This window comes from Cydia amplana, chromosome 12 (genome assembly GCF_948474715.1).
Source record: "Cydia amplana chromosome 12, ilCydAmpl1.1, whole genome shotgun sequence".
NCBI lineage: Eukaryota > Metazoa > Arthropoda > Insecta > Lepidoptera > Tortricidae > Cydia > Cydia amplana.
In genome coordinates, this window is record NC_086080.1 from 12,639,188 (window position 1) to 12,667,054 (window position 27,867).

Sequence of the window (27,867 nt, forward strand, 5' to 3'; positions counted from 1 at the left end):
TAGCTCTTTCGTAAAGTTTTTGATTTCTCATTTAAAAAGGACGGAAAAACAAATTGCTTCTTAATACAAGTCGCTTTTTATAGCCGCCGTAAATAGCAAAAAGTATCAAAGGTCGGCGTTTGGCAAAAGGTTCGGATCGTTATTCAGATACCAGTCTAATTTTAAGTTGACCGCCTACAGACTGCGGCCACGCTGGGTAACAAACCTTTTCCTTCTTAAATTCTTGCTTAGTCGAACGTAAATATGTCAGCAATAATGGCGAATTTTAACTTCATCTGAACATTGGAAAGATATTTTAAATACTTTATGTGCCGTGGACTAAAACTCGAATTCTTGTTGTACCTACATGTATTGTACAGTCTGCGACAGACATAGTTGTATTTTGTATAGATGTTTGTATGCAACATTGCAACTATTTCTGTAGCTGACTGTACATATCATAAACAGTTGAATGAGTTTTGGGACGTTCAACGGCAGATACTCGCCTCCGGTTCACGGTAGATCTAGATATACATATATTTATAGGTATACCGTAGCTGGGAATATTTCAGATATTAATTAATTCACAATCTGCCAATCGAAATAAATTTATTTACATAACAAATATCCGAACATGTGTTATGAAACTTATGAATATTTATCAATTTTATCATACATTTTTAGTAGCCATATTCAGGCACATCTTTATTAAAAAGCAGTGACCGAGCGAACTCTTGTCGAACTCTGTGTTGAAATTGCATTTCAATCTAGTAAAATACACATGACCCGAAGCCATGGGGTGCAACCAAACAAATGTTAGTATAACACAGCCATTTGAAAATACATTCAATTTTATTCCATATTCTCGCGCAAGAAGGGTCAAATTCAAACCATTTTTAATGGTTGTTGTAACTATGCGTGGTGGGTCAAAAATCCATAGATTCCCCGAGGTTTTTACCGATGTTTGACGAAGCCAATCTATTCGGGTCATTAACACGGCACCCCTTGAGTTAAAGGCACATAAAACTTATATTACGCTTAGTTTTATCGCTTGTTAAACCTTCGCATTGTAAATTAGACAAGCAAAAAATGTTTTTATTACACAAAATAATTTAGTACACAGTGGACAGCAAGCTCAAAATAAGACCGTTGAATAAATATATATTTCTGTAAACTTTGTAAGCTTATTGTTCATAAATCTGGTGTTCAAAGCGTGGATGAATCGATTTGTAATAGTTTACAGTGCATCTTTTCTTTTGGGGTAGGTAGGTACCTAACGGAACCATAAATTTACATTTTCATTTTATCGAAATCGGCGGTGAAACATTTGCTCTTATTAGATCTGCTGCACTCCACACTAACATTTTAACTAGGTATCTACTCCCAAGTAACACAAGGCAGCTGAATATTGTTTGAATAATAGAGCATGCCGTACTGTAAGCTGAATAAGGTAGCTGCATAATGTCTGCAACAGCGCTGTTACAGACGTTATACAGAAGATTTGGGCACAATTTAAACAGCTTACAACTGAATAAGAGCAATGTAATAGCTGTATAATGTGTGCATAGTGGTGATTTAGCTGAATAATACTTATATAGAGGCTGTCAAAATCGATACTACCGATTTTAAACCAAAGTTATCCAGCTTTTTACACAATGAATCAGTTATTCACACGTTATCCAGCGTTTGGTTCATAAGTGCATTTTTACAGAAAATATATTCAGATATTAGCACTAAAATACAGAAAATGTGTGTTTTTAAATCAATGATTTGTCTTCCATTTTAATTTGTGAACTCGTCGTGTCAAGTGTGTTATTCTGTAGTGAGTGTAGTGATACAAAATTAGTGACTGATTTCGTAAGTATACACAGATTTCATTACGCATGCCACTTTACTGTAATTATATATATATATATTTTAATTAAAATTTTAAAGCGCCGCGTAAATAATGCACCGTTTAAAAAGTAAATATAGACATTTTGCTAGTCCACTTTTATTTTGTAATTTTTTTGCGGTGTTTAGATGGTTTAGTAATAGAAAATGAACTTTAACAAGTTATGCTACGATAAAATTCGTTTTATAAATGAATAAACGTGGGTTTTTCAGTTCAATTTGAATTCCTATTTAATTGTAGAGGTTAGAATATGAGCAACCATAATGGCGTCCGACCGTGCTGAATATAAGCTGCTGCCACAGCTATTATTGTGCTAAATTTCTGAATAAGCATTCACATTCGTCGCGTTACTATTACTAAGCTACATTTTAGATAATAATGGTTTTAGAACAACAAGTTTTGAATAACATCAGTATAATAGTAATTGTTTTCTCAATCTTAAAGCCTATTAGGGTTCTATACAAAAATAGTAAAAACCACATCGATCCTCACTAGTTCGATGAGAAACATTGTAGGTATGTGACACGGGCGATATTCAATCCTACTTCCTACTAATATTATAAACGCGATATAGTATATAAGTATCAGTTCCGACAAATAGTAGGTAAAGGTACACGCAAAGATGTACGACGTGAGTACGAAGATGTGTATAGTATGAGCATGGTACGGTTACGAGTATGGTATGGATATGAATATGGGATAGGTGCGAAGGTGCGGGTATGAGTACCTACAAGTATAGTTTTGTATAGGCAGTGTATAGGTATGAGTACGAGAATAGTGTGGGATGGGTTGATGGGTATGAGTAGACCCACTGAAAACCTAATAACAGTCTGTTCAGAATCGACAGGCGCTATATTTTAATGGGCGTGATTCTTTTATTTTTCACATACCTACCCAGTCTACAAATTAATGCAACAATATCAATAACTAGCATTTGACACGTTGTTTGCCAACTAGCAACACCCTTAACTGGAATTGGTAAACTTTATCTCGTTGCAGTAAGGTATGCTCAGTCAGTTAACAGTTTTTACTATGGTATAGCTAGCAATTATTCTACGTCACTAAAACGACAAAGTATCTTGTGTAAAATTACCAATCGAAGAAAACTGTTAAGAAAATTAAACCTCGATTTTTTTTAATAATTATCGGATTAAAGAATAAATACGCAAGATGCGTTCAAAATAAAAAAAAAACAAGCTCAAGCTCAAGACAATCAGGCTCAAGTAGCACCGTGTATAAAAGCTACGGAACCCTCTCCACCGCGCACTTGTTGATACTAACCAGTACCTAGTTTGAATAGCGCTTCTCATTGCATTCATTTTGCAGCTTTTAGCAAGAAAAGATAGTACATGTGTACTAAAATCGCTATAACTTAAGGATTAGTGTTGTTCTAGTATTTATTATTCAGACGTTATGTCTATAAAAGCCACATTTAAACCATATATGCAGCTACTGAATAACAAATAAGATGTGGATTTCATTACAGCTTCCAGTAATAACGTCAACCTTTATTCAAAAACTAGCTTTAAAACAGAAACTACAACCGCTTTTATACAGTTAAAAGTCTCCACCGACGCTTCTTTTCAGCATTTAGTAGCCATTATCACATTTTTCTGAATATTGTCTGCTTAATATATCACAACACAGAATATACACAGCTAATTGCTGCTAATGCTGCTATTATGCAGCTTTTAGTAAGCACAAATGCTTTAAGCTGAATAATGTCTGACTAACCGTGTAAGAAATAAGTATTATTCAGCTTTAATATGCAAAACCGATACTATACAAAATTTATTCAGCATAAATTGGTATATAGGCCCACATATTTTTTTATTCCGAATTTAGTAATTTACACCACTTTTACACAAAATTTATGAAATCTTAATTTGAATAAGATGATAATTTTACTCTATTATCCTGCTTGTGTGTTACTTGCGCTTATTAGAAATATCGTAATGCCAGTTTTAGCTAACAAATGATTTACATCCAACGAAGTTTACATCAAACAAAATCGAGCTACTTATTGCATAAATTTTCCCATAAAGCTTGTAAATAATACAGGAACATACTATGAAAACTGGTTCCGTTAGGTAATGCTAGATAGCAGCGGTTGTATGCAGCTGAATTACAGGCTCTCACGCTATGCAGCATGCATCACATGCATGTACTGTACCGGCATTCGATTTTAAACATTTAATCTTTATTTAACTCGAATTCCTTAATTTATTTATTGGAGTATCAAGATGAACTGTGAGTAATGTCAAATGAAAACGTGTGTCAAATTAAAATTGAGTAAGATAAGATAAAAGATAGTTTATTCAAGAAGGCATAATTACAATGCGCTTATGAACGTCAAATAAAGCTAGGTAGACCGGCTCCAACCCTACACCTCTGCCCCGAGAAGCTTTAAGTCCCCCCTCAATTGGAGGAGGGTATCCCAATATGGGACCGGCAACAAACTCGGCGGGACACATCTTTAAAAAAAATACATCTTATAATTAACATGCAATACGAGAAAAAAAGTAAAAAAAAAGTAAAGTAAAGTAAAGTTCGAACCCGCTCTTGTAATATTGCATTTATCTAATGTGAAAGCCTCCAAGTACCTATCTCTACGACAATGCTACGATATTGCTACACCGACTACGCTGTAGCACTTTGATTAGCCACGATTAGTGTAGCGATAACCTTGATTACTTGCTATTTGCAATGCTATCGACTAGGAGTAATTGATGCTTTTTATTACCTACCTACTTATTCAGATACCATTAAAATTCTTGAAAAATAAATGCCGTAGTGGATTGAAAATATTTCTTTTCACCTCAGCAGCTCGAACAAGGGTACTTTGCTACTTAAAAACTGTGAGCAAAATGCGATTTTGCTCACTGAGTGAGACAAAATGAGCAAAATGCGATTTGTAATGATTGTGATTGTGTTGTGATTTGTAATTCGATTTTGCTCACTGTTTTTAAGTAGCAAAGTACCCTTGTTCGAGCTGCTGAGGTGAAAACTTAATTGTTGGTATATCTTAAGAAAACATGAGTGAATAGGTAAGTGATGAAGAAGGAATACATTTTTCGGGTTCTCTAATATGTTCTCACTGCTGAGGTGAAAAGTTTTGTGAACTACACGAGATCAAAGTTGTTTACATCTCGTGCGCTTTTGAGTCCCTTACTACGCTCAAGATTCTAAATTAGATTCACTCGCTACGCTCGTTAATCTAGTATAGAATCTTTCGCTTGCACGGGATTCAAAATAAGCACTCGAAGAAATATCAAACTTTGATCTCTTGTTGTACAAATAACTATTTCCATTCCAAGAAATGTAACGATTACGGTTCTAAGACTGCAACGTAACGTAACACAGAGTGCACGAAACAAAATAGTACCAGTAATTTGCACTTCTTTAGTTTGGAAAGTAGTTTCTACTAGGTATCTTAAAATGAGATTGGTTGGAGGTTCTAATAATTCGTGGAGTGCTACGATAGAGCAGTGTATCCTACGCTAGCTTTTATGCACGGGCGTCCATAGCACGGCTCATGGGAGTCTGGGGTCTGGAAACTAATCCCAAGAGTTGCTGCAGGCACTCGTTTTTACGGAGGCAGCTGTCATCTGACATTCCAACCCAGAGGCCTTATTGTGACTAGCCCGGCTGTCTCACGATGTTTTTCTTCACCGATAACTCCGACAGTGTAGATAAATACCTAAATAGCCTGTCTGTCACCTCTGTGATTAAATATGCTTGTTTATTTCAGGTCTCCTATTATCGGCTCCATTCCTTCTGGTCACGTTTTTGGTGTACGCGTTCATCCCGGAGCTGCGGAACCTTCACGGGATGTGCCTCATGGCGTACTGCGCGGGACTTATCGTGGCGTACCCCTTCTTGGCGTACCTTAAGATGCACAGCGGGACTGTGGGCGTGGGCAAGACGGGCTGCGTTGTGATAGGTGAGTGATACGAGTATAATACTAATAAGGCGATGGCTTTGGCGCTCTGGATGGGACTTATTATGGTGCACCCCTTTGGCGTATCTTAAGATGAACGACAAAATTGGACGACAGGGAATTTTAATTCCTCGCTGTCCGTTCACTCCGGCTATAAAGAGCTTTATTCCACTTAGATCTAATACCATTGAACCACGAGCAATTCTAAAATTCTACTTAGTTCGATCATTTAATTACGAGGAAATGTAAAATTCGACTTTTCTTTTCAGTCGGTCTGCCACTGCTATTAGTGTATAAAACAAAGGGTTAATTATGATATAAGTGAGTAAGTCATGCTCAGGGACCAAGAATTCCCTTAATACCACATTAAAATGCTAGTTATACTCTACGCTAAACCAATAAACTTTTAGTCCCTGGCGCACACGACAAAAAAGTGCGATATACGGCAAATGATGATGATGGAATTTCCTTTTGCAGAGTTGCTCCTTTTGACTCACAGATTGATTTAGGAAGGGGAGCCAATCGAATTTTTGATGCGAAATTTTGACTTCAAGGGGGGCACCCCCCGAAATTTGTAAAAAATAAAGTTTTGCTATTTGGTCAAGTTTGGTATCATTTTCGTGTAACTCAAGGATGATAAATTCATTTATGATATTTAATTTATATGGTATCATATAAATAATTTGAAAAAAAAATAAAAAATAAAAATTTGCTATTTTATTTTTTTCCGAATAAATGTCAATTTTTTTCTTATTTTAATATATACACAAAATATCTCATTATCATCATAGGTATCTCATCATCATCAAACGCCGTAATTCTAATAGCTGTAACATACATCGTTGTATGTATACTATTCGGTGAGCTTGTGGTCGAAAGTACTACTACTATAAGTCTACATTTTATATTTTTTCTTCACAGAAATAAATATGCCACGTGTATACTTTTTATAACGAGGAATAGTAGGGCTATTTCAAGAAATTTTCATTTTTTGTGTATATATTAATATAAGAAAAATATTGGCATTTATTCGGAAAAAAATAAAATAAAATTTTTAGCAAATTATTTATGTGAAACCATATAAATTAAATATCAGAAATGAATTTAGCATCCTTGAGTTATACGAAAATGATACCAAACTTGACCAAATAGCGAAACTTTATTTTTTACAAATTTCGGGGGGCACCCCCCCTGAAGTCAAAATTTTGCATCAAAAATTCGATTGGCTCCCCTTCCTAAATCAATCTGTGAGTCAAAAGGATCAACTCTGCAAAAGGAAATTCCATCATCATCATTTGCCGTATAATTAAGTCTGCACCAGGGACTATTTACACAATTTTTCCAAATAGTAGTCGAATCAGAAACTGGAAACTCCTACATTTATCCATGCCTCGAACGGGTTTTTCACTACAACGTTGGACCCTTTTGTACCCTTTTAAGTTACTCTTCGAAATGTCAAGTCGGAGACGTATACTAACGAAAATATATGAACGTCTCTTTATTGGACAGTTTTAACGTTAAACAAAAGTTAGGTAAGGTCAATGTGGCTAATTCCGTCATAGAGGCTATTCCGTCCACGAACGTTACATATTTCTTTGATTTTCAATCGTAGGAAAAAAAAACCACCTGCTTTTAATTGCTGAAACTAAAAGCAATCGCTGCTTTGTCGTCGATGAAATTATCAATTTTGTTCGTTGTTCGAGAAAAACGCTAGTAGACGGAATAGTCCCTATGATGGAATTAGCCACGTTGACCTTAGACAGAATACTCACAAAAGGACAAGATATAAGAATTTCTTGACAAATGTCCGTACATCGCGACTGTCCGAAAGCTTGACTTGACATATCAAATAGCATTTTTATTAAGAAGATAGTGGAAGGCCGCTTCTTCATACAAAATGTAGCCCCTTTCTTCCTCTCTGGATATTGACACTATGGGAAATATTAAATATTATTATTATTTAGGTATATAATAAAGTACTTAATTACTTACACACCAACTTGTCGAGGTCAAAGTAAATAAATGTGAGTTTGTTATTACGTGACATTTATTTAACGCCTATGTTATATTTAGTAATGGTACGACAAAACTTAACAAAGAGCACTCGTACTGGAGGCCAATTCAACCTTACATCTTGATGTCAATAATGATGTCTTTTTGTTATCATTCGCTCCCGCTCGCGCCACCGCCAATACATGTAGGTACGAACAAAAGCGAGCGACATGCATGCGCCAATGATAACAAAATTACATCATTTTGATATCAAAATGTAGGTAGGTATGTTTGAAATTTGAATTGGCTTAGTGGTACCTACTGACGGTACTGCAATATTCCTCAGTCAAGCATATATGAATACAATTTACATTAAGCAAGATGTTTAGAGCTGATATTTTCACGATACATTTCCATGCGCCTGGTTTTGAGTGAGGTGGTGTCTGATAAAGTTCTCAACTACAAAAACGTCTTCTTTCTTGTATTAAAATGAATTGAAGGACCTAATACTTTCGTGATATTTTATAAACCTTACTTACTTACTGCTGTGGCGCAAACGACCCGAAGTGGATCTTGGTCTTCGACACCAAAGACCGCCATGCTAATCTGTCCAAAGCCGTTTCTGTCCAGTCGACCAGTCGAGTGTGTTATAAAGCTTAAAAATATATATTAACACAGCATAGGCATAAATAATACACTAATTATTGCCGCCTTTTTCTACTGACAAAGTGGGTGTACCAGAGTAATATTACTTATTTGGTTTAACAGTTAAATTACCTATAGGTTACTAAAGTAAATAATTTGGAAGTTCACCTGATAAATCACAGTTCACTGTTTGAGAACAGAACAGAGCAAAGTAATTTGTCTACATCTAGTAGGTAGTCACCCGCATCTCAGTCAAAGGATGTGGTATAAAAGTTGCTTTAGTTAAGGCGCAGTTTTTCAGGCGTTATCATGAGGCGACCCCTTCGTGCACTGCATTGGCACTGTAAAACGTTGTACGATAATTTTCCCTTCGGTCGTGTTTTAAGATTCGCCACTCTGCGAATTTCCTATTTTTCGCACTTGTATCGTAAATAACTACATATTTTGCATTTAACAAAGTCTCACCTTGAGTACAATCCATGTTCTGGAGTACTAATTAGCTCTCATGCAATCAGTGGTCCGAGTGGTCGCCTACAGTTGGCACACCTATATTAATTCACTTAATTTGACATAGTAAATTGCATTTCCGTCCCTAATTACTTGTAAGTAGGCCCGCCCTATCGTTTCAATTAGGCAGTTTTGCTGGGCGTGGACATGCTATAATAAAATATCCTAACGTAGCTTCGTAAATTAATGGAGGGCATTATTAATATTAATGTGTTATTGTTGGTAAATTAAAAGGTTTGGGCTTTTATTACATATATGAAATGTCTGACTCTTTGCAGCTGATTTATGTGCTTGTTGTTACGTATGTTTATAGAGTATCGTATACATGTTGCTAGGCAGAGTGATGGCCGGTGGACTAAAATGTTAACAAAATGGTGGCCATTTTCGGATGACAGAAGCGCCTGGCTGGCGTCCGTTTGGCTCGTTGGGTGGACGACATCCGGAAGATTGCGGGTCACTTCTGGATGAGATTAGCTCGGGACCGGGACAAGTGGCGTACTAGAAGAGAGGCCTATGCTCAGCAGTGGGCGATAAAGGGCTGATATGATGATGATGATGATGATTTTTATAGAAATGTATGCACAATTTGTATACCTAGACTGCAAAGAAAGCTTGGAGTGTGCTAGACTGGTAACTAAGTATAAACTTGATATTGTTTTAATAATTCTAGGCACTTACTATGTAATTGATATGTTGTAAATTCCTTTGGTATTTGGCACCAAGTGGTTTCTGAAACCGAAACACTTCAGTTTCCAGTATTAACATTTATAGCTTTTAAAATAGGTTTAATATTGTAAACAACTGGAGTGTTTGGGTGGAAATAGATACTTACGCGTTCTCTATCTATTTTGTAATCAATTTGTCGCTGATGAAAGCGATGAATATATAGCAAATGAGCAAATGACCAGTGACGAGGCTCTCATTAACTCGATTTCCACCGGCTTTAAAAAATAACACTTTTTAAGTAGACAAATCAGCTCCGGCTTGCCCCAGCGATGTGATTGACAATCCACTATTGCTAATTTTCGCTAATTGCATTAGTAAAAAGAACAAATGTAGGAATGTAAATAATTTAACTCTGATGTAGGTATGTATGATGTTGATGTACTCTGATTTGGTACATGCGTTAAACCCATGTACTTACCATTACTCATAATAAACTGTCGATATGTTTCTACGAAGCATGTTCGTTTCATAGCGGAAAAACTATGCTATAGTCATTGCTTAAATAGTAAATATGTAAAAACATGTCACATATTTAAAGGCCTTATTGTTTTTATGCTACTTTAATGCTTAAGTTTCGTGCTACGAAAAGATAAGCCGTTCTGCAGAAACTGTATTCAAGAAGGTTTCCCTGAAAACAATAAAAAAGCAATGAAAAGAAACGCCTTTCGTAATTGCTTCTACTTTACATTGAAAGACAAATTTCCAGAACAATTCACAACAAAGAAGCACGGAGGTATTTTACAGTTTAGTTACAAAAAGCCAGAACTGTATGTTCTAATTACCGTTCTTATGAACTAAGTTACTGACGGTGCAATGGAGCTGAGACTTTAAGAATGATATATGCCGCTACTTTAATATAACATAGTAAGTAGTTCTGGTTCTAAAGTTACTGCCTCTAAAACGATGCCGTGCAATGATGTATCTCTTGTAGACTTATAGTATGAAATTTTCTATCTATAAGAGTTTGGAGCATAATATCCACATTCATTGGTACTTTCCGTTGAAATAAGACTATTTTGGTTAGTTAGTTAAAAATATACCTTCAAAGAAAATTAAGTAATATTTTTGTTTATCGCTATCCTTTAGTAACATTTAAATGAGCTTAAATAATAGCTAAACATTTCTAGAATTTATGTTCAATCGAATTTCAGAATAGCAGCAAAGTAACAAAGGTACAAGTTGAAAGAACTGAACGCTATCTGGCTTACTTTTCAGTTAAAATTATATTGGAATATCGATTGGCATTTCGAAGGCCTTGTGCCAAGTAAATTACCTATGTTAGTTACATTTCACCATTCTGAAGAGTTAAGTACCTACCTACTTTTTATTATTTCGATGTACCTACAGTCAGCTGCGGAGACAAGTGACCTCCCCCCTGCATAAAAGTTTATAAGCAACTATTGTACAAATCTAAAGGTCGAGTTATTTATAAAAGTTATTGACAAAACAATAAGCTGACTGGCTGGTCCTAAGCACGCTAGTCACAGATTGATCACGAATTAAATTAGTTGTTTGTAAGCCCTCTCGCCCTACTTCCTAACTTTGTGGCGTCGTCAACATTTGCAAGCAAATGCTTTAGAGATTCATCTAATTTGTAGTCACACTATTACCGTATTAGAATTCAAAGAATAGCATTCTTGAAAATCTAAGTCAATGTTTTTTTTAATTATTTTTTCGTAAAATGTTGAAAGACTAGGTATTTATTTGTGTTTTATAAAGAAATCCATTATATAGTTACTGCTAAAGTACCAGCTAATAATAATTAGTTACAGAGCACGTCTAAAATCGATATTTTAACAAAGGAATGTATTCGTTTCTAACTCCAATACTCTCATCCATCACAGTGTAGGTATTCTCATTGTGAGTTTCTGTGTCTCTCAATATTTATAGATACTTATTTGCTAATATGTGCCACTAACAACCTAGGTATAACCCTTCAAAGTCTACTTAACAAGAAAATATATCGATTACTTAGTTACCTACATCATTAAATGTTAACCACGAACACGATGTTTGCGTGTTTCCCACTCTTACCTTTACATTCACGAACACCATTTGCAGCATTTTCCCGTCAGTGTATTAATGCCACAATTACATTTTGCCGTCAGTGTATTAATGCCACAATTACATTTTCCTTCGACGAAATCTACTTCGCTATTATGATATCATAACAACTAGGGCGAGATGAAAGAGTTGGATGAATGACGTTTGATCAACAGGATATCATACGAAAATACACTCCAAGTGTGTATGTTTGATGGCGTCGAATTAACCCGATGGTGCCCTAGTTTCTGTTGATATCTCAATTAAATGAGGCAAATTCTCTTCAGATAATATGTTATATATTTATATGTATAATCAATTGGGTCAAAACGTTTCGGGAAACGGACATATAACCTAACACAACCTTAAAATGGCTCTACCAGCAAGGTTTCTCGAATCTTTAGCGCGGCTCGTAAGAGAGAGATGATGCCTCATTTACACATTCACCAATTGTGGGACTCCATATATGTAGTTAACTAGAGTTAGACCAAGACGTCTGCAACGATTTTGATAGCACACGCAGTGCAAGTGTTATTTATACGTCATAATTTCATAAAAGTTCGACGTTTAAAAAACTCGTCCATGCGTGTGCTATCAAAATCGTTGCAGACTTTTCTTGGTTCAGTCATAACCACAGTTTTATTTATGATATGTATTTTATTCTTTTCTTGCAGCTTTCATCGTGTACTACGCTTTTCAATCCAGCTTTTTCTGGCTCAACGTGATGTGTTTTGACATTTGGCGGACATTCAGGTACGTTGCATATCTGCTAATTTTAATTGTGAAATATTGTGAAAGGGGTTTTTAAAGCTAAACAAACTAACTAAGATCAATTTCAGCTACTGATGTGTTGACGGAAATTTTCGAAAAATACGAAATTTCCACATCCCAAAAAAAAGTACCTAACACCTTAATTTTTGCATGTGTATGAGGAACGAAATTTAAAAAAAAAATTGTATACTTTTCCCAACTTGCATATCTATCTGTCATTGCGGCACCACGATTTTATTTAATATTTTAGATATTACAATTCTTAGTTAGGTAATACTTAAGTAATCTTGCTTCAAGTTTTGGTACAAGTTGGTATTGGTAAATCACAAGTATTATGAGTAGGTATACTTATATATTTTGGCCCGACTCCCAGAGATACGTAGTGGCAAGGTAAATTAATTAAAAATGCAGCAGCAAGCTGATCTACACTAATGCATTACTACTATTTTTAATATGTAGTTCTACGTAATACAGGGTGTTTCCTGTAACAGGAGCAATAAATTAAACATTAGGCTATACTCCTCATACTGACCAACATTTGTTCAGAAACTTTTAATAATAACTTATATTTTGATTTTTATTACACTTTAAAGTTTATTCTAAGACGCAATGTATTGCAAATTTTGTTATGATTAAAGCGTGACAAGCGACGTCAAATACACTGATGTCAGCGTACATTGAAGGCAATATTTATTTTGTATGAAAAAGAGGAAGTCTAAAGGATTCATAATTTTTAAAAGTTGTTTAACAAAAGTTTTATAGTTTGAGGAGTAGTTTGAGTAGTCTAAAGGATTCATCATTTTTAAAAGTTGTTTAACAAAAGTTTTATAGTTTGAGGAGTATATATATGTTTTAATTATTTGCTCGTGTTACAGGCAACATTCTGTATATCATTTCCAATGGTCTGTACTCTGTGTTGTTACGCATTGCAGATCGGCCACTCCGATTCCGTCCAGTACCGGAAACTCTCTGTAGGTTTTACCGTTGTTCAGAATCGATGTTTAACAATAGCATGTGCTTAGTAAAGGTGTAGGTGGCATGCCTCTAGTCTATGTGTTTAATATTATGCAGGGGGTCAAATCTGAATACTGTGCGATCGTAACCAAGAATTAATTTTTGTAGAGTTTAAAAATGTATACCTACCTAAATGTACAACGAAAACATATCGTACAAAAAACGGACGCTATAAAGCATTCTCTACCAGTCAACTTTCAGCCAAAGGAGATAAATAACTCATTCTCTGACTCGTACCTTTCACTGCGTGATTCAGTAGCGCTACGCCGTCGTAGAGTAGATATTTGCCGCTTTGTAGCGCTTTTTCGCGATATGGCATCACAATGCATCACACGCAGTGAAATGGTTAGTCAGTTTCTAAATTTAAAAGTTACTTATGATATATACCTACCTACTGATAAGTAATACGTTTTATTATAGTAGTTATAGTAGACATACCTAGTTTTGTCTATTAGTTCTAGACTAAACATATTTAACAGTCGCAGTAAAAACATTAGTTATCAAACACATCACATAAATTGGTTATTTGATAATATTTCCTATCATTCGCGATTATCAAAAGTAGGTACCTATATGTTTTGCATCTCCCTGTAGTAGGTATATGTAAGTATATTTAGTTGAATGTGTAATGTTTTGATATCGAATTCCGCCACTCATCGGGATCGTTTGGGTCCTCTGATCTTGCTTGAAATAACTTCGTTTTTTTTCTTCAATCCGAGCGAATTTAATTAAAGACGGAGGTCGCGCATAAATAAAACTTGCTGTCTTTTTATCTCTTTTTCATAATTTTATTAAAATTATTTTATTAACCTACATATTTTCTTCCGTTAAGTTCCTAAGGCATAGATCAGATTTTTATTTGTTTATACAAGAAGCATGAGTGTTAAAAGCAATTATGAAATAAGTAGTTGTGTAGTTTTATATTTTTTACTATTACGCTCTCATTTGCTATAAAAACAGTTTGTATTTTTTAACTTTTTAGAAGTTACATTTTTGTAGGTACATACTTAATTTTTCCAAAGTTGACCTATAATAAAGTTATCAATTGCATGAAGTTGGATTATTTCAATTTGTTTCGAATTGTATCTATCAAGCAACAATACCTACTTAACTAAATAACTAGCATTTTTCAATAAGTATTGTCCCGATGAAATTCTATTTGTTTTGATCCTTTGTGGTGCAGATGAATGTGAAAGCAAAGCGTTTTCAGGGCGCATTAGAATTCTCGAAACACGTACTGACCACACAAAGTGTCATAAACAGTTCATGAACCCAAATGGAACAGAACAGGTCTGTTTTAGCTTTGTGCATTTGTAGATGAGCATTGTTGTTACTCGTATTCAGTTGCAGAGACATTAAAAGTAACCTCTTCTACTAGAAACTTCTATATATTTCGGGAACAATAAAGGCCTCTCTCCTATATTTTAATTCGTCCAGGCTATCTGCTATATCTCGCCAGTCTTCTAAAAAAGAGAAGGTTCAAGGTCTGAATCGTGGCTTTAGATATTAAGGTACAACTGTCAACTTAAATAAATAAAAGGGCTTAACGTACTATCGCTCGTGAGATCTGCCGGGTCTCTGTTTTGAGTAGTGCAAGTGTGGGTATTTTCCGTGTTTATATTGGCTCAAGCATTTTTTGGCAGACTGCAGACATCCCCTACACCGTGAATTTTTGATGACTAATCGATTTATAATAGAGTAGTATACTTATTGGTTATAATAGGACCTATAATAAAAGGTATAATATGCAACATTTTACTAAATTGTTTATACATTTCTGGGGCAGGCATAAAAACTTAAAATTTTCACAAACTAATTTTATAACATTTTTTAACGCTATCCGATATCACCAAAGGACGTCAGGTCAAACCATAACCCAGGAGTCGCAACGGTAAGCTTTTAAATAACGTTAGATTAATAATTTAGACCAATCTAAGTAATCTTTATTGAACTTATTAGATGATTTATTTATTCATTAAAAAAATATTTAAATCAAATTTAAATAACACATTTATTTAATATATTTTCGTGTTTGTGGTTCGATCCGAGATGTTCGTTCCTTGTAGCGTACTCGTATTTTTGCCAAAAAAAGCCGCAAAATGAGCTCCGAGAATACACGATGAAGTTTCCACGCTTTATTTTATTTTATCTGTATCCAGACACTGCATTTTACAGCAGTGCAACGAAACGTAAAACTTCCGAGCAGGTAGTTTGCTTTAAAATGGCGTATTATCAGGTTTTTACGGTTTTTAGGGTTCCGTACCCAAAGGGTAAAAACGGGACCCTATTACTAAGACTCCGCTGTCCGTCCGTACGTCCGTCCGTCCGTCTGTCACCAGGCTGTATCTCACGAACCGTGATAGCTAGACAGTTGAAATTTTCACAGATGATGTATTTCTGTTGCTGCTATAACAACAAATACTAAAAACAGAATAAAATAAAGATTTAAGTGGGGCTCCCATACAACAAACGTGATTTTTGACCGAAGTTTAGCAACGTCGGGCGGGGTCAGGTAGATAGATAGATAAATCATTTATTTGACAGCTGCAATGACACACAATATAAATTTACACACAATCATCATAACAGAAGAAAAGGAAAAAAAAAATTATTATTACACTAACAAAGAAAATAACATAGAAATGAGTAGGTACAAAAGTAAGATTTAATAAAAGTAGGTAGGTAGGTACAAACTGTGTGCGTTGCAGCAGGACAAAAGGGTCACGGCTCAGTGATACGCTTCGCTCTTACGAGCAAAGCACTGATTTTCTGCCGGGACCCAGGTCACAACAAAGAATATATTTACGAAGAAGTACTTGGATGGGTGACCGTCTTTTTGCTTGTTTTGCTCTATTTTTTGTTGATGGTGCGGAACCCTCCGTGCGCGAGTCCGACTCGCTCTTGGCCGGTTTTTTAGTTTACGTATGATTGTTAACCAACCTTTTAATTGTTATTCGTTTTTTTACTTATAGGTAAGTAAGTTATTAGTAATAATAGCTATTGCCCACGACTTCGTTCGCGTAAAAGCTAGTTATCGCGTAGTTATCACTGAAATACATTTTAGAACAATTACTTAGTCAAAACTAGTTTTCATGAAGGCACTTTGCGAAAACTAGTGTATGACTGAAACCCCCCAGTTAAACTAGTTTTCACCGATGCCTTACGGAAAACTATTTTTAACTAGGCAGTGAAAACGCGATCCACTGAGGCGACACGGAAAACTAGATGTAACAACGAAAAATGTGTTTTCACTAAAAAGTCTAAAAACTGTTTTTTACGATTATAAGTACCCACATTAAGATTTACCTCACGGTATAGGCAATGACTCGTGCGACGGACATACAAATATACTTACTGTGAATTGTATGAAAAATGAAAATGAAATATAATTTATTTAGGTTACAATTTACATTTCAATAGTAATAAGGTTGGGACCTTCTTTTAAGTGTAAAATATACTTGTGGCAGAAGGCCCCGCTCTTCTATAATTTGAAAGGGTACAATTCAAAATATAATTTAGTAGGTATGTTACAATAGGTATGTTACTTATAATTACTATAAGTACTATTGTAAAACTAAATATTTACTGTTTGTAAATTCCACAATCGTAAACAAACTAGGTATTTGTATTTGTAAGCTCCACGCAACAAACACTAAGGCCCTTCTCTCACGAGACTATTCAAAAGCTACGCGACTGAGATGCAAACCATGATCGCCTACTGGTATGCTACTCGTTTCCGCACACGGTGCGGAACAACATTCGTACGACGATGTCTAGTGACTCCAGCGATGAAGACAATCGTCTTCTCTATTCTCAATTCTTTATTCGTCCAATTATTGTGTATACATTTAATTGACATAAAAATATAATTCCTGACCTGTCAAATTGATTCTTTTTTTCCAATCCCAAGCCACGCCTTTTCTGTCACATCTTTTCTTACATAATCAGGCAGCTTATAATTATAAAAACATGGATACTTTTCTACCTCTTGAACGAAATTTATATTAAAAACTTGTTCCGCCGCCATCTTGAGTATACAACGCGTATACGACTCGAGTCACGTGCGACCAGCAAGGCCCTTCTCTCACGAGGCTACTCTCAAGCGATTTGTGTTTCGTACGCGTATCCTACGCGTCGCTTGTGAGTACCCGCCATATTTATTTCCTACGTTTCGCACACGACGAGACGCATCGACGAAGCGTTTGATACTCAGATCATAGAAGTACCTTCTATGATCTGAGGTTTGATATCAGTCGCATGATACTGTCTTGCTGGTCGCACGCGACTCGAGTCGTATACGCGTTGTATGCTCAAGATGGCAGCGGAACAAGTTTTTAATATAAATTTCGTTCAAGAGGTGGAAACGTATCCATGTTTATATAATTATAAGCTGCCTGATTATGTAAGAAAAGACCAGGTGTGTGTGTGTGTGTGTGTGTGCTTGTGTGTGTGATGATGTGAGAAAGATGGAGGAGTAGGAGAGATGTTATGTGGTTGTGTGTTGTTCTTGCAATAAAAATAGAGCAGAAGATTGTCTTCATCGCTGGAGCTAGACATTGTCGCACCAATGTTGTTCCGCAAATGACACAAAATAGTCTCATTTGCGTAGCACCGTGTGCGGAAACGAGTAGCATACCAGTAGGCGATCATGGTTTGCATCTCAGTCGCGTAGCATTTGAATAGTCTCGTGAGAGAAGGGCCCAAGACAGTAGCGTGCGACTGATATCAAACGCGTCGTCGACGCGTCTCGTCGTGTGCGAAACGTAGGAAATAAATATGGCGGGTACTCACAAGCGACGCGTAGGATACGCGTACGAAACACAAATCGCTCGAGAGTAGCCTCGTGAGAGAAGGGCCTAACGGTTCTTGCTCTTACTCAGCTGTGTAAAAAAGTGGAACAAAAATCCACAATCGTCTAAGATAGGTACGTTTCTTTATTAGGATCTATTTACTAACTATGACTCGCAACTAAAAGTTATTGTCTTGTAAACTGCTTTATTATTACTGCGAAATTATACAATCTGTTAACCTTTGTTGCTTCAGAAAGATTAATGGAACACGCTGTAGTCGCTGTACCTAGGTATCTAAATAGTCTAAATACCTATGCGGTGTAAATCTTGCTTGGACATCGTTGTTCTAAAATATGATACGGGAAGCTAAGTATGGGTGTGAAAGAAAGACTTTCCCGATTACCTATGTACTATGTACGAGTAGTCAGTGAAGTACCTAACTTAAATGTCAAAGGTTAAGCTAATATCATTAATATAGAATAGAATAGAATAGAAATAATTTTATTCGTGAGCACAAACACAAAATAGAAAATTATACATAAAAAGATAAAGTGCAACGAAATAGTCTCACCTCAGCATGTTGCTGGCGACTTCCACCGCTGATCTTCCGATGAGACAATATATCATTATTGTTGTTACTTTTAGTTGTAAGGTTGAATGCCAATTCAATTATTTCATGTTTATTCGTAATTTGGTATTCTGAACAAAAATAAAGAATGAAAAAAAGATAAAAATTACCATGTTAGTCTTTATCGCAACCCGGTACGATTTTTCTGTTAGCATTCTTACGAGTAGGTACATAATTTCTCTCATCTCTCATATAAGTGCTCATTAAAAAGACTACTCAAATATTTAGAAATAATAAACTTAATTAAGAAGCTTACCGCGCAATGCCACCATTTTGTTAAATTCTCATTTCAGTAAACTCTAACACTTGGAGAGAACGCTATGAACTCATTAAAATTATTTTTACGGTTCTCTTAACATTCATTGCAGTAGTTTTCAGTAGTTACCACCTCCATAAAATGGGACACTAGTTGTATCCAGTGAACGGCAAAGTACCTACCTACAGCTAATGTCATGAACGACACTCATATCGCTGCCAAAAGTGGTTCTCCAGTAGAACCATTATGCACGACAGTAACGTGAGGTGAGCCTAGTATGGCTGGCACACATTAGTTATTTGACAATTCACTGACGTCAAATAACTTAAAGAGTTTAAAATTTAGCGAGCGTGATCATCTCTTTTAGTTATCCACCACACACTAGGCACAAGCTGAGCCAATAAGATTTTCCAACAAAATGCGTCAGTTTAATACGACTCCGCAAATTACAGCGTTGTGCATTTTCATCACCAGACCGACCAGAGAACCGATTTTTGAAATTCGACCGCTCGATTTCGTGTATTTCGTTCAGTAATATCTCCACTACGAGGCATGTAAAAGTTCGACTAATAGAATTTAAAACGAGGGCCAATACCACTAGATTCCCAATTTCTATCGCTCGAATTTCAAAAATTACCATTTTGCCGTTTTCCACCGATTTTCGAGTGACAAAATAGAGCGATCGTAATTCAAACAGACGTCTGGCTATGGATACAGTGTCTAACCCGTGTGTAACCCACAGGGGCTACCGAGGAGGCAGCAGTAAGAAGCAGCACGAGCAACGACGGTTCGCCATGTATGGACTGTACGCGTGGGGAGTGCCGTTGGTGCTCACCGCTCTTACCGCCTTCATGCAGTTCGGGCATCTGCCGAACTACATCTTGAAGCCGGGACTGGGGGATATGAAGTGCTGGTTTGAAGGTGGGTTATAAGTAGCGGTTAAGTATGTGGTCGTAGCAAAAATTACGGTATATTTGACTTACATTTATGTTTGTAATAGTTCCTTACATAACTTTGTGTCATGTTGCTTACGCGTCTCACGTCTGCTGTGTAAACTAATAGTACGTAATTTTCTTTAGTGTACGATTAATTAATTATGTTCATTAGGTACATCCTAAATGAAAATGAATAGGCTACATGACTAATTTTCATTTATCAATCGACCGGGTTTGTTTTTAGGATCAAATGTCTATATGGGACCCAATGCATTAAAGCAACACAAAAGTCAGGGCTATAACCGCGAAAATTGAAGTTCGCAAATTGCGGGCATTTTTCTCTGTCACTCTAATTACGCTTTCATTGGAGTAAAAGAGAAAGATCCCCGCAATTTGCGAAAAACGGTTTTCGCGGTAGCCCCTCAGAAATGATAGTCAAAGTCCGACAGTCGCACTTCACTCGCGAAACGTCCTTAACAAAAGAATAAGTGAACGTGACGTCAAGGTTACTGAGATCCCATCTTGTAGTATGGACAAACAAGAAAATTGCGTTTTTTGTCCGTAAAATATTGCGTTTATGTATATAGTTGCTATACAATATTTTTTTGAATAAAATGTAAGGAAACGAATGGTACCTTTACTTTTATCGTTTTTGGAAGTTAAAAAAAATACTTAAATATTGAAACTTTCAGGTCCTGTATTTTTGTAACATTTCCGTATTTTATTTCAAAATCCACATTATTGTGATAAATTGCTCATTTGCTATCTATTTTACTAGATTTTGATATAAAATTTAACATGTGTCATCATCCCTATTCTACCTACGTATTTACCTAGTTCCCTACATGAATGCACATTAAGTAAAACTGCTGAAATCTGTAAACTTTGTTGTACTTTTCAATCGCACATTTAAAGCTTAAAGGATTCGGTGGTGTAGGAGATAGGCGAGTCTGAACACAGGCCATGTTTCACGTTGGATAAAATCTTGTCGTTCGTGCAGTGGCGATTGTTCCCACGGGATAGATATAAACTTCCGAGTGATGAATTCTTCCTATACTTAACCCCTTACCGAGTGCCGTATTTTGTTATTTTTAACAATCACTTTTAGTATGTAGCGGTGGTTAATATGAAAATTACACCTTGAGTAATGGGGACTTTCGCCGAAAAATAAAAGGGGAATAAATAAAAAATATTATATTGTATTTAGAGTTTCCCGCAGAGATTACCTGACCTGATTGCACTGTAATGTCATTCAACATTATACTTTAATAAGAAAAAGTCATGTTTACAAAGACTTCTATGCAGACAAGTCGCAGAGCGATCTTAGTTATGGGAATCATAATATATACTCACCACTTTCCATGCTTCCACGGATTTATCCGGCCCGTGTTCTCTAACACCTGTGCGAGGGCCTCCCATTGCGCCTCGTACCTCCGCGCTCCGAGAGGCCCGTCGTACTCCCGGTTCGCGAATCTTTTGTTTTGGGACATGTATTCGATCAGCATCCTTAACTGGACTGCATTTGAACGACTGAAAAAAACAGTCAGATAAATTAACGTTAACGATCAAACGAACTGCACGAAACTATATTTTTCTGCAAATAAGTTATTATTGTTTTGCGCAACTTACATTTTAGTCGTTTTTGGTGGCATCCTTTCAACGTAAAACACTTCACGAGCCGTAGATGGTTTCCGTGTTTGCGGTAAGTAAGAAGTTTTTAACTTTTCAAGTTGTCAAAAATAGTAAATAAAAACTTAACGGAAAAGGCTTGCACAGATACAAAACGTCATATTAATCCGAGAAAGTTATAATGTAAGTCAATTTGTATAAAGCTGTCATTCATTTAAACACTTTTCAATTTGGAAGGGTAGTAATAAAACTAGCTATTCATGTTCAAACTTTGTCCGACACACGTCCGACATTTGGATAAGGGCAGCCATTGAGTGGATTTTTCATAAGCTCTAGGCATAGACAATCGTGGTCACTATCGAATGATAGTGATAACTTTATTCAATATCGACGTGGTAGTCTTATCATAGCCCGGGGCCATGCTCACCGAAATGACAAATTTACTAATAACGTTAGAAGACAACGTATCATACCACGCGCAATATGATACAGGCGTGCTAGGCCCGCTGACCTGAACTCGTGAAAATATTAATTGCTTATTCTACTTTTCACCCAAGTTAAGTTCAAAATTAAGTTTTATATTAAATTATCTAAAGAACAGTACAGAGATATAGCCGAGTCTGAACCGGTTATGTTTCACGGTGGATAAAACCTTATTGTCATTCACGTGCGGTAGCCAATGTTCCCACCACATAAACATAAGTTTCCGAGTGATGAATTACTCATAGCCCCTGACTATCATATAGGGTAATTTTCAGCAATCTCTTTAAGTATTAAGGCCTAGGAATGGTTAAATTAGAAAATGATAAGCTCTCGAAAGGCTTTCCTCGAAAGAAAAAATAAAACTCTCGAGTATTTTGAAATTCCCAAAATGAGTGCCAATAGTCTTTAGGGTTTTCCCTCAAGAATAAGACCAACGAGAATTGTAATTTTATCATGCATTCAAACGTTACCATATTCAATTGTAGTAGGCTAGGTACCTACTTAAATAGGTAGGTAACTAAGCGTTTTCCAAAAAAAAATGTACATTTCATTAATGTCTTCAAAATATTGATTTCTTGGGCTCATTTTACTCAGAATCATTTGTACATTCACCATTCACCAAAATTTTGTATGAAAAAATATTTTTCCTGTGCGTCACGTTCATACAAATAAAAAAAATATTCATACAAAAATGTCACGATCTGGAAAGGAAATCTTGGGACACATTTTTTCATGTATGCGGCGTGAATGTACAAATGATTCTGAGTAAAATGAGCCCAAGAAGTCAATATTTTGAAGACATGAATGAAATGTAAATTTTTTTTGGAAAACGCTCAACTATGTATTAATTAGCCCGAGAAAACATTAAGCGTTTGTACCGCTTTTCACTCGCATAAGTATTTGTTAGGATTAGCCAGATTTAGCTTAAAGGATGCAGAGAGTTGAACAAGGGCAATGTTTTACCCGGAAAATATTGATGCCGGCGTTGCCGCTCGGTAAGAATTGTTCCCACAGGATAAGATGAACTGAAATAATCTCGAATAATGAATTCCTACTCTAATTCTCCTATCCATTATTTAATGTTAAGTGAAAAAGGAGAAAGATTCCGAGCACAGTTTTAAATCTGTAGGTAAGGGTGAGACTAAAAGCTTTATTATTTCTCTGCCTTAGTTTTCTTCGTTAACGTAAATCTGAAATGCGATTTTACGTAATTGCAAAATACAGCCATCTTTGTTTCCAGAGTAAATTGTTAATCCGGTATTACAGCATATTAATTATGCTAAACAAGCCATTTTTTAAATGGTGTGCTTTCGTTCCCAAATATTGTTAAAAGTTATAAATAATACATAAGTACGGTATTTACTACGGGGTGGTCGTTATGTGATAGCTACATAAATAAAATAACGGCCCTTTATCGCATCTAAAGAGTGCCTGTAATTTTTTAAGGACGAGTTATAAAATGAAAACTTATGCGATAGGTAGGTAATAGTACATTATTGTCGAGGTTTGGAAGTAGCTACTTGCTGGCTGAGGATTCGTTTTAAACGGACGACCTTGGGAGTCCGTTTAATTGAATCCGAAGCCAGCAAGTAGCCTTCCAGCCGAGTCGTATATAGTGCTTTTCTCAAAAATGGTGCAAGAAATACAAATATTTTACAGAAGCAACGTTCTAATTTTCGCAGAAAAAAGTAAAACCATTAAAAAGATTTGCTTGCCGCCTTTAAAAAAAAAAGAAGTGTATTTTTCTGCTGAAAATACGCCAACGTATTTGAGACACTTAAATTTCAATTATTTATTTATTTCAAATCCATACGATCCATAATTGTTAGTACAACAACAAACAAACAAACAAATCTTAAAATTAATTAAGGTTAGTGATAATTAAAATACAAAATAATAAATAAAATAAATAGTCGCGGTACCAACATTATAATAATAAGTGCTGATCATCTGTTTGACTGTTTAATGGACCTATGCCTTCATTTGATATGGCCATTTAAAGTTTTAAAAAGTTTGGAACTCGTTAAATAATGGAATTTGTATGCAACATTGCAGTCCCGAAATCGAGACGGCAATGTTTTTAACTTTTTAATTTTTTGAATGACCATAAACTACGCACTTCGCGACCTATTTTTTAACCGGCAACGTCGACTTTGCAGTCCATTTTTGAGAAAAAAGTATTTACGTACCTAATCGAATAAAACGCATAGCTAAAACATGATAGTCTGTGCGGAAAGAGAAGAGTCGTGGAATGTATTGGGCCCCATACATTTCACGACTCTTCCTTTCCGCACAGACTCTATCATGAAGTTTGTGGGCAATGACGAAAGTTTTTCAGCCGACCATAAACTCTTTTTCTTCTTGACGCTGTAGACACAAATTACTTAACCTGCATTACGATTTGAATATGCAGACTCCACATGGCTAGGAGCGCACCGGGTTAAATTAGTAAAGTAATTTAAATAATTTATCATCCCCAATAGTCGGAATGCTACGTATGATTATATCTGTGACTACCCTACGCCAACAGAACGTGGGCATAAAATATGGCTTTTATTAACGCTCTCATAAATTTAACGCTGTATACGGGAGTTAAAAAACAATAAGTAAGCCTGGCATTCGATCGTGAAATCTACCGCCCGTCGAACGGTAGGAATAATTGATTTTCCATCAAATATTAGGATACCGAGGATACCGTGCGTTGAAAAATTCAAGATCATTCAAAATGATGAAGGCATTATCCGATTTCATTGCATTATTTACTAAGAGCAATACAAATTAAATTGAACAGGACTGGAATTACCACAGGACTTTGAACTCATTATAAGCTTTTGTACTCTTGTTATTCAGATTGGAAACGCGACCTCATGTATTTCTTCACACCAGTCCTGGTGTTGGTGCTGTGCAACACTGTTCTGTTCTCTGTGACTGCTCACCGCATCCGCTCCATCAAGCAGGAGACCGCCATCTTGAAGAGCTCGGAGTCGGCCAGGAGCGACCGCCTTAAGAAGGATAAACAAAGGTAAATACTTAACACGTTAAACTCTCGCGTTTTGTACACATATTTAATTTCACAAACGGGTCTACCACGGTATAACTTCATTGTTTTTACCTTAAATTCCGACGTTTCAGCTGAGTTGCACCAGCTGTGGTCACGGAAACGCGCGCGCGTGGGTATATCGCAGTAGACTCGTTTGTGAAATCAAATAAGGTACCTAAATACTTATTCGTATTGGTGTCATCTTGGCCTGTTAAAGTTGCACGACTGAATAGTATAGGAAAGTAGACACAGGATACAGAGAAGATTAGTTAAACTTTTAAGACTGCTCCCGGGATTGAATTTGTATGCCGAGAACCGGGAATTCCCGGTTCTGGGATTGATATTGTGTAAGAGGCCGGTACCGGCACCTTGTTTAAATTTTATTAAACGTGGTAATTGCTGCGGAGGAAATTTATATTACTTTTTCGTGCGCCTCACTGCTCTAAGTCAGGTGCAGAGAAATAACGAACTTTTGCCGTCTGTACTTAAGATTCCCATTCATACAGCAGGTAACACTTTATTATCTAATCACTAGACTTCTCGCTAAGTGTAGTAAATATAACATCTTCTTTTTATGAAGTCGGTTAAAAAATCATGAAATTTATCCGACAGTTCCATCAAAAAAAACAACAAACCTAGTAGGTACCTACAATTTCCTTGTGTGAACTGTAAATGTATTACGATAAGAATCTACCATGATAACACATAAATCCACACAACGAATGAGTCGGTGCAAGGGCATCAAGTAAAACTAATCTGTCAACCTACCTATCTGTGTGATAGACGATACAACGAGGTTATTCGTTTAAATGGCTATAAATATTAACCTTTTCCACGTCGTGTCAAACACAAAGGCTGTCACTCAGACGCCACATCATTGAAGTGTCAAAACTGAAGTTGAAGTTTATGTATAGGTATGCACGTAGGTCGATGTTGCTCTGTGGTCTGTGACCGATTAATCTGTCTTTGGCGTTGAACCTACGCTGCGGATATATCGGTCATTGGCGTCCAAAAGGTTAACGGAATTTACCCTTAACCAGGCGTGGCTCACTCCGCGATTTCGTCGCTTTGCTACAGCTAAAAGTACATCCGTTCCACCCCAATTTTGGGGAAAGCCATAAGCCGCGCGTGGCGCTGTCGCCACCTAGCGGCCATATCTGTGCTGATCGTAACAGACGCGTTTTGTTAGATAGTGAGTCGGATCTTCTGTACCTAGTACTATTATTTATTCTGTGCCTTAACCAGGTACGGGCTATACCTGAAGCTGTTCATGGTGATGGGCGTGAACTGGTTGGTGGAGCTCATCAGCTTCGCCGTGGGCGGATCCAACTGGTACTGGGTCGTCGTGGACCTGTCCAACGTCATGCTGGGCTTCTTCATCTTCTTCATCTTCGTGTGGAAGAAGAAGGTGCGCAACTTGGTCAGGAAAAGGTTAGTTGGACGATTTTTTGAAGTGAAAACTTCTTTAGCGGCGCTGTGCACCGTAAGACGGACACGTGACCTGATCGAACAAAGTCATTTGAGTTTTTCTTTATTGATTTAAATGCCATCTAGTGGGTTTCCCTCTAACTGGTGTTAATATAACTCGAGTACTAACAGTGATGTGCTTAGGGGTTTCAAGTAATGCGACCAAATAACGCTAGGTGGCGTTAACCTCAATTATACATAGTGCTGCAGACATTTTGCAGTAGTAATTGAGTTTTCACTTCTGCCGGCACTCCCGGAGTGCAACCCGTCGTTTTTTTCTCTCTCGCTCCTCTCTATCCTCTAGCTGCCCAGACTTCAAAACTTGGCAATCAAAATGCAACTGTGTCTTGTCAAAACAAAGATTCAAATTAGAACGGAACAGGAGACCTTTTTATAGGTCTCTGGGCGGCTAGAGGAGTAGAGGCTATTGCTCTTCTCTTCTTCAAATTTTTTTTTCATCAAACCCATACGTGTGGGGTATGGATAGGTCTTCAAAAATGATGTTGAGGTTTCTAATATCATTTTTTTCTAAACTGAATAGTTTGCGCGAGAGACACTTCCAAAGTGGTAAAATGAGTCCCCCCCCCAGTAAGTTCCAAAATAAGAGAATGATAAAATAAAAAAAAAATATGATGTACATTACCATGCAAACTTCCACCGAAAATTGGTTTGAACGAGATCTAGTAAGTAGTTTTTTTTAATACGTCATAAATCCCCTAAATACGGAACCCTTCATGGGCGAGTCCGACTCGCACTTGGCCGCTTTTTTTGAAGAAGTAGCTAATGATATCCTAGCAATAGAGACGCAGTTAAAGAAATGAAGATTTTGGTTTTCGTAGTAGGGCCTCAGAATAATCGGCTGGATTTGTGCCTCTCGGGAGTCCGGAGTCCGGACACACTCTATAAACGCAAGTTTAATTGTTTCTCGCGGCATCGGATAAGTTTAATCTAAATTGTTTTCCAATGTGCAGAATAAATTATTTCAATAGATAGGTCGTCCATCTATAGGCAGTAACAACGTATGCCTATTCATCTATGTCATAGAGATATATAGTAAGACAAGAGTGCTCACTCCATACATCAGTTCAGACTATTAATTTCAGTGTCTACATCTAGCATCGACTAGCG

At 36.5% G+C, this 27,867-nt stretch overlaps 1 protein-coding gene and 1 long non-coding RNA gene across 3 annotated transcripts in view; one reads left to right on the top strand and one right to left on the bottom strand.

Moving 5' to 3' along the window:
* The window catches only part of LOC134653068 (G-protein coupled receptor Mth2-like), a 47,615-nt gene that overhangs the window by 15,032 nt on the left and 4,716 nt on the right, over positions 1-27,867 (top strand). Inside the window, exons 3-8 of one of the 2 annotated variants that reach the window (XM_063508357.1) lie at positions 5,625-5,816; positions 12,401-12,479; positions 13,430-13,468; positions 19,928-20,106; positions 25,083-25,254; positions 26,518-26,703. In XM_063508357.1, coding sequence (XP_063364427.1) covers positions 5,625-5,816; positions 12,401-12,479; positions 13,430-13,468; positions 19,928-20,106; positions 25,083-25,254; positions 26,518-26,703 — 847 coding nt within the window. The remainder of the gene's footprint in view (positions 1-5,624; positions 5,817-12,400; positions 12,480-13,429; positions 13,469-19,927; positions 20,107-25,082; positions 25,255-26,517; positions 26,704-27,867) is intronic. The other variant, XM_063508358.1, reaches the window with a different exon arrangement.
* LOC134653078 (uncharacterized) overlaps positions 27,343-27,867 on the bottom strand; it is a 383,717-nt gene continuing 383,192 nt past the window's right edge. The window contains exon 3 of the long non-coding RNA XR_010097233.1: positions 27,343-27,455. This is a non-coding gene — a long non-coding RNA (uncharacterized LOC134653078). The remainder of the gene's footprint in view (positions 27,456-27,867) is intronic.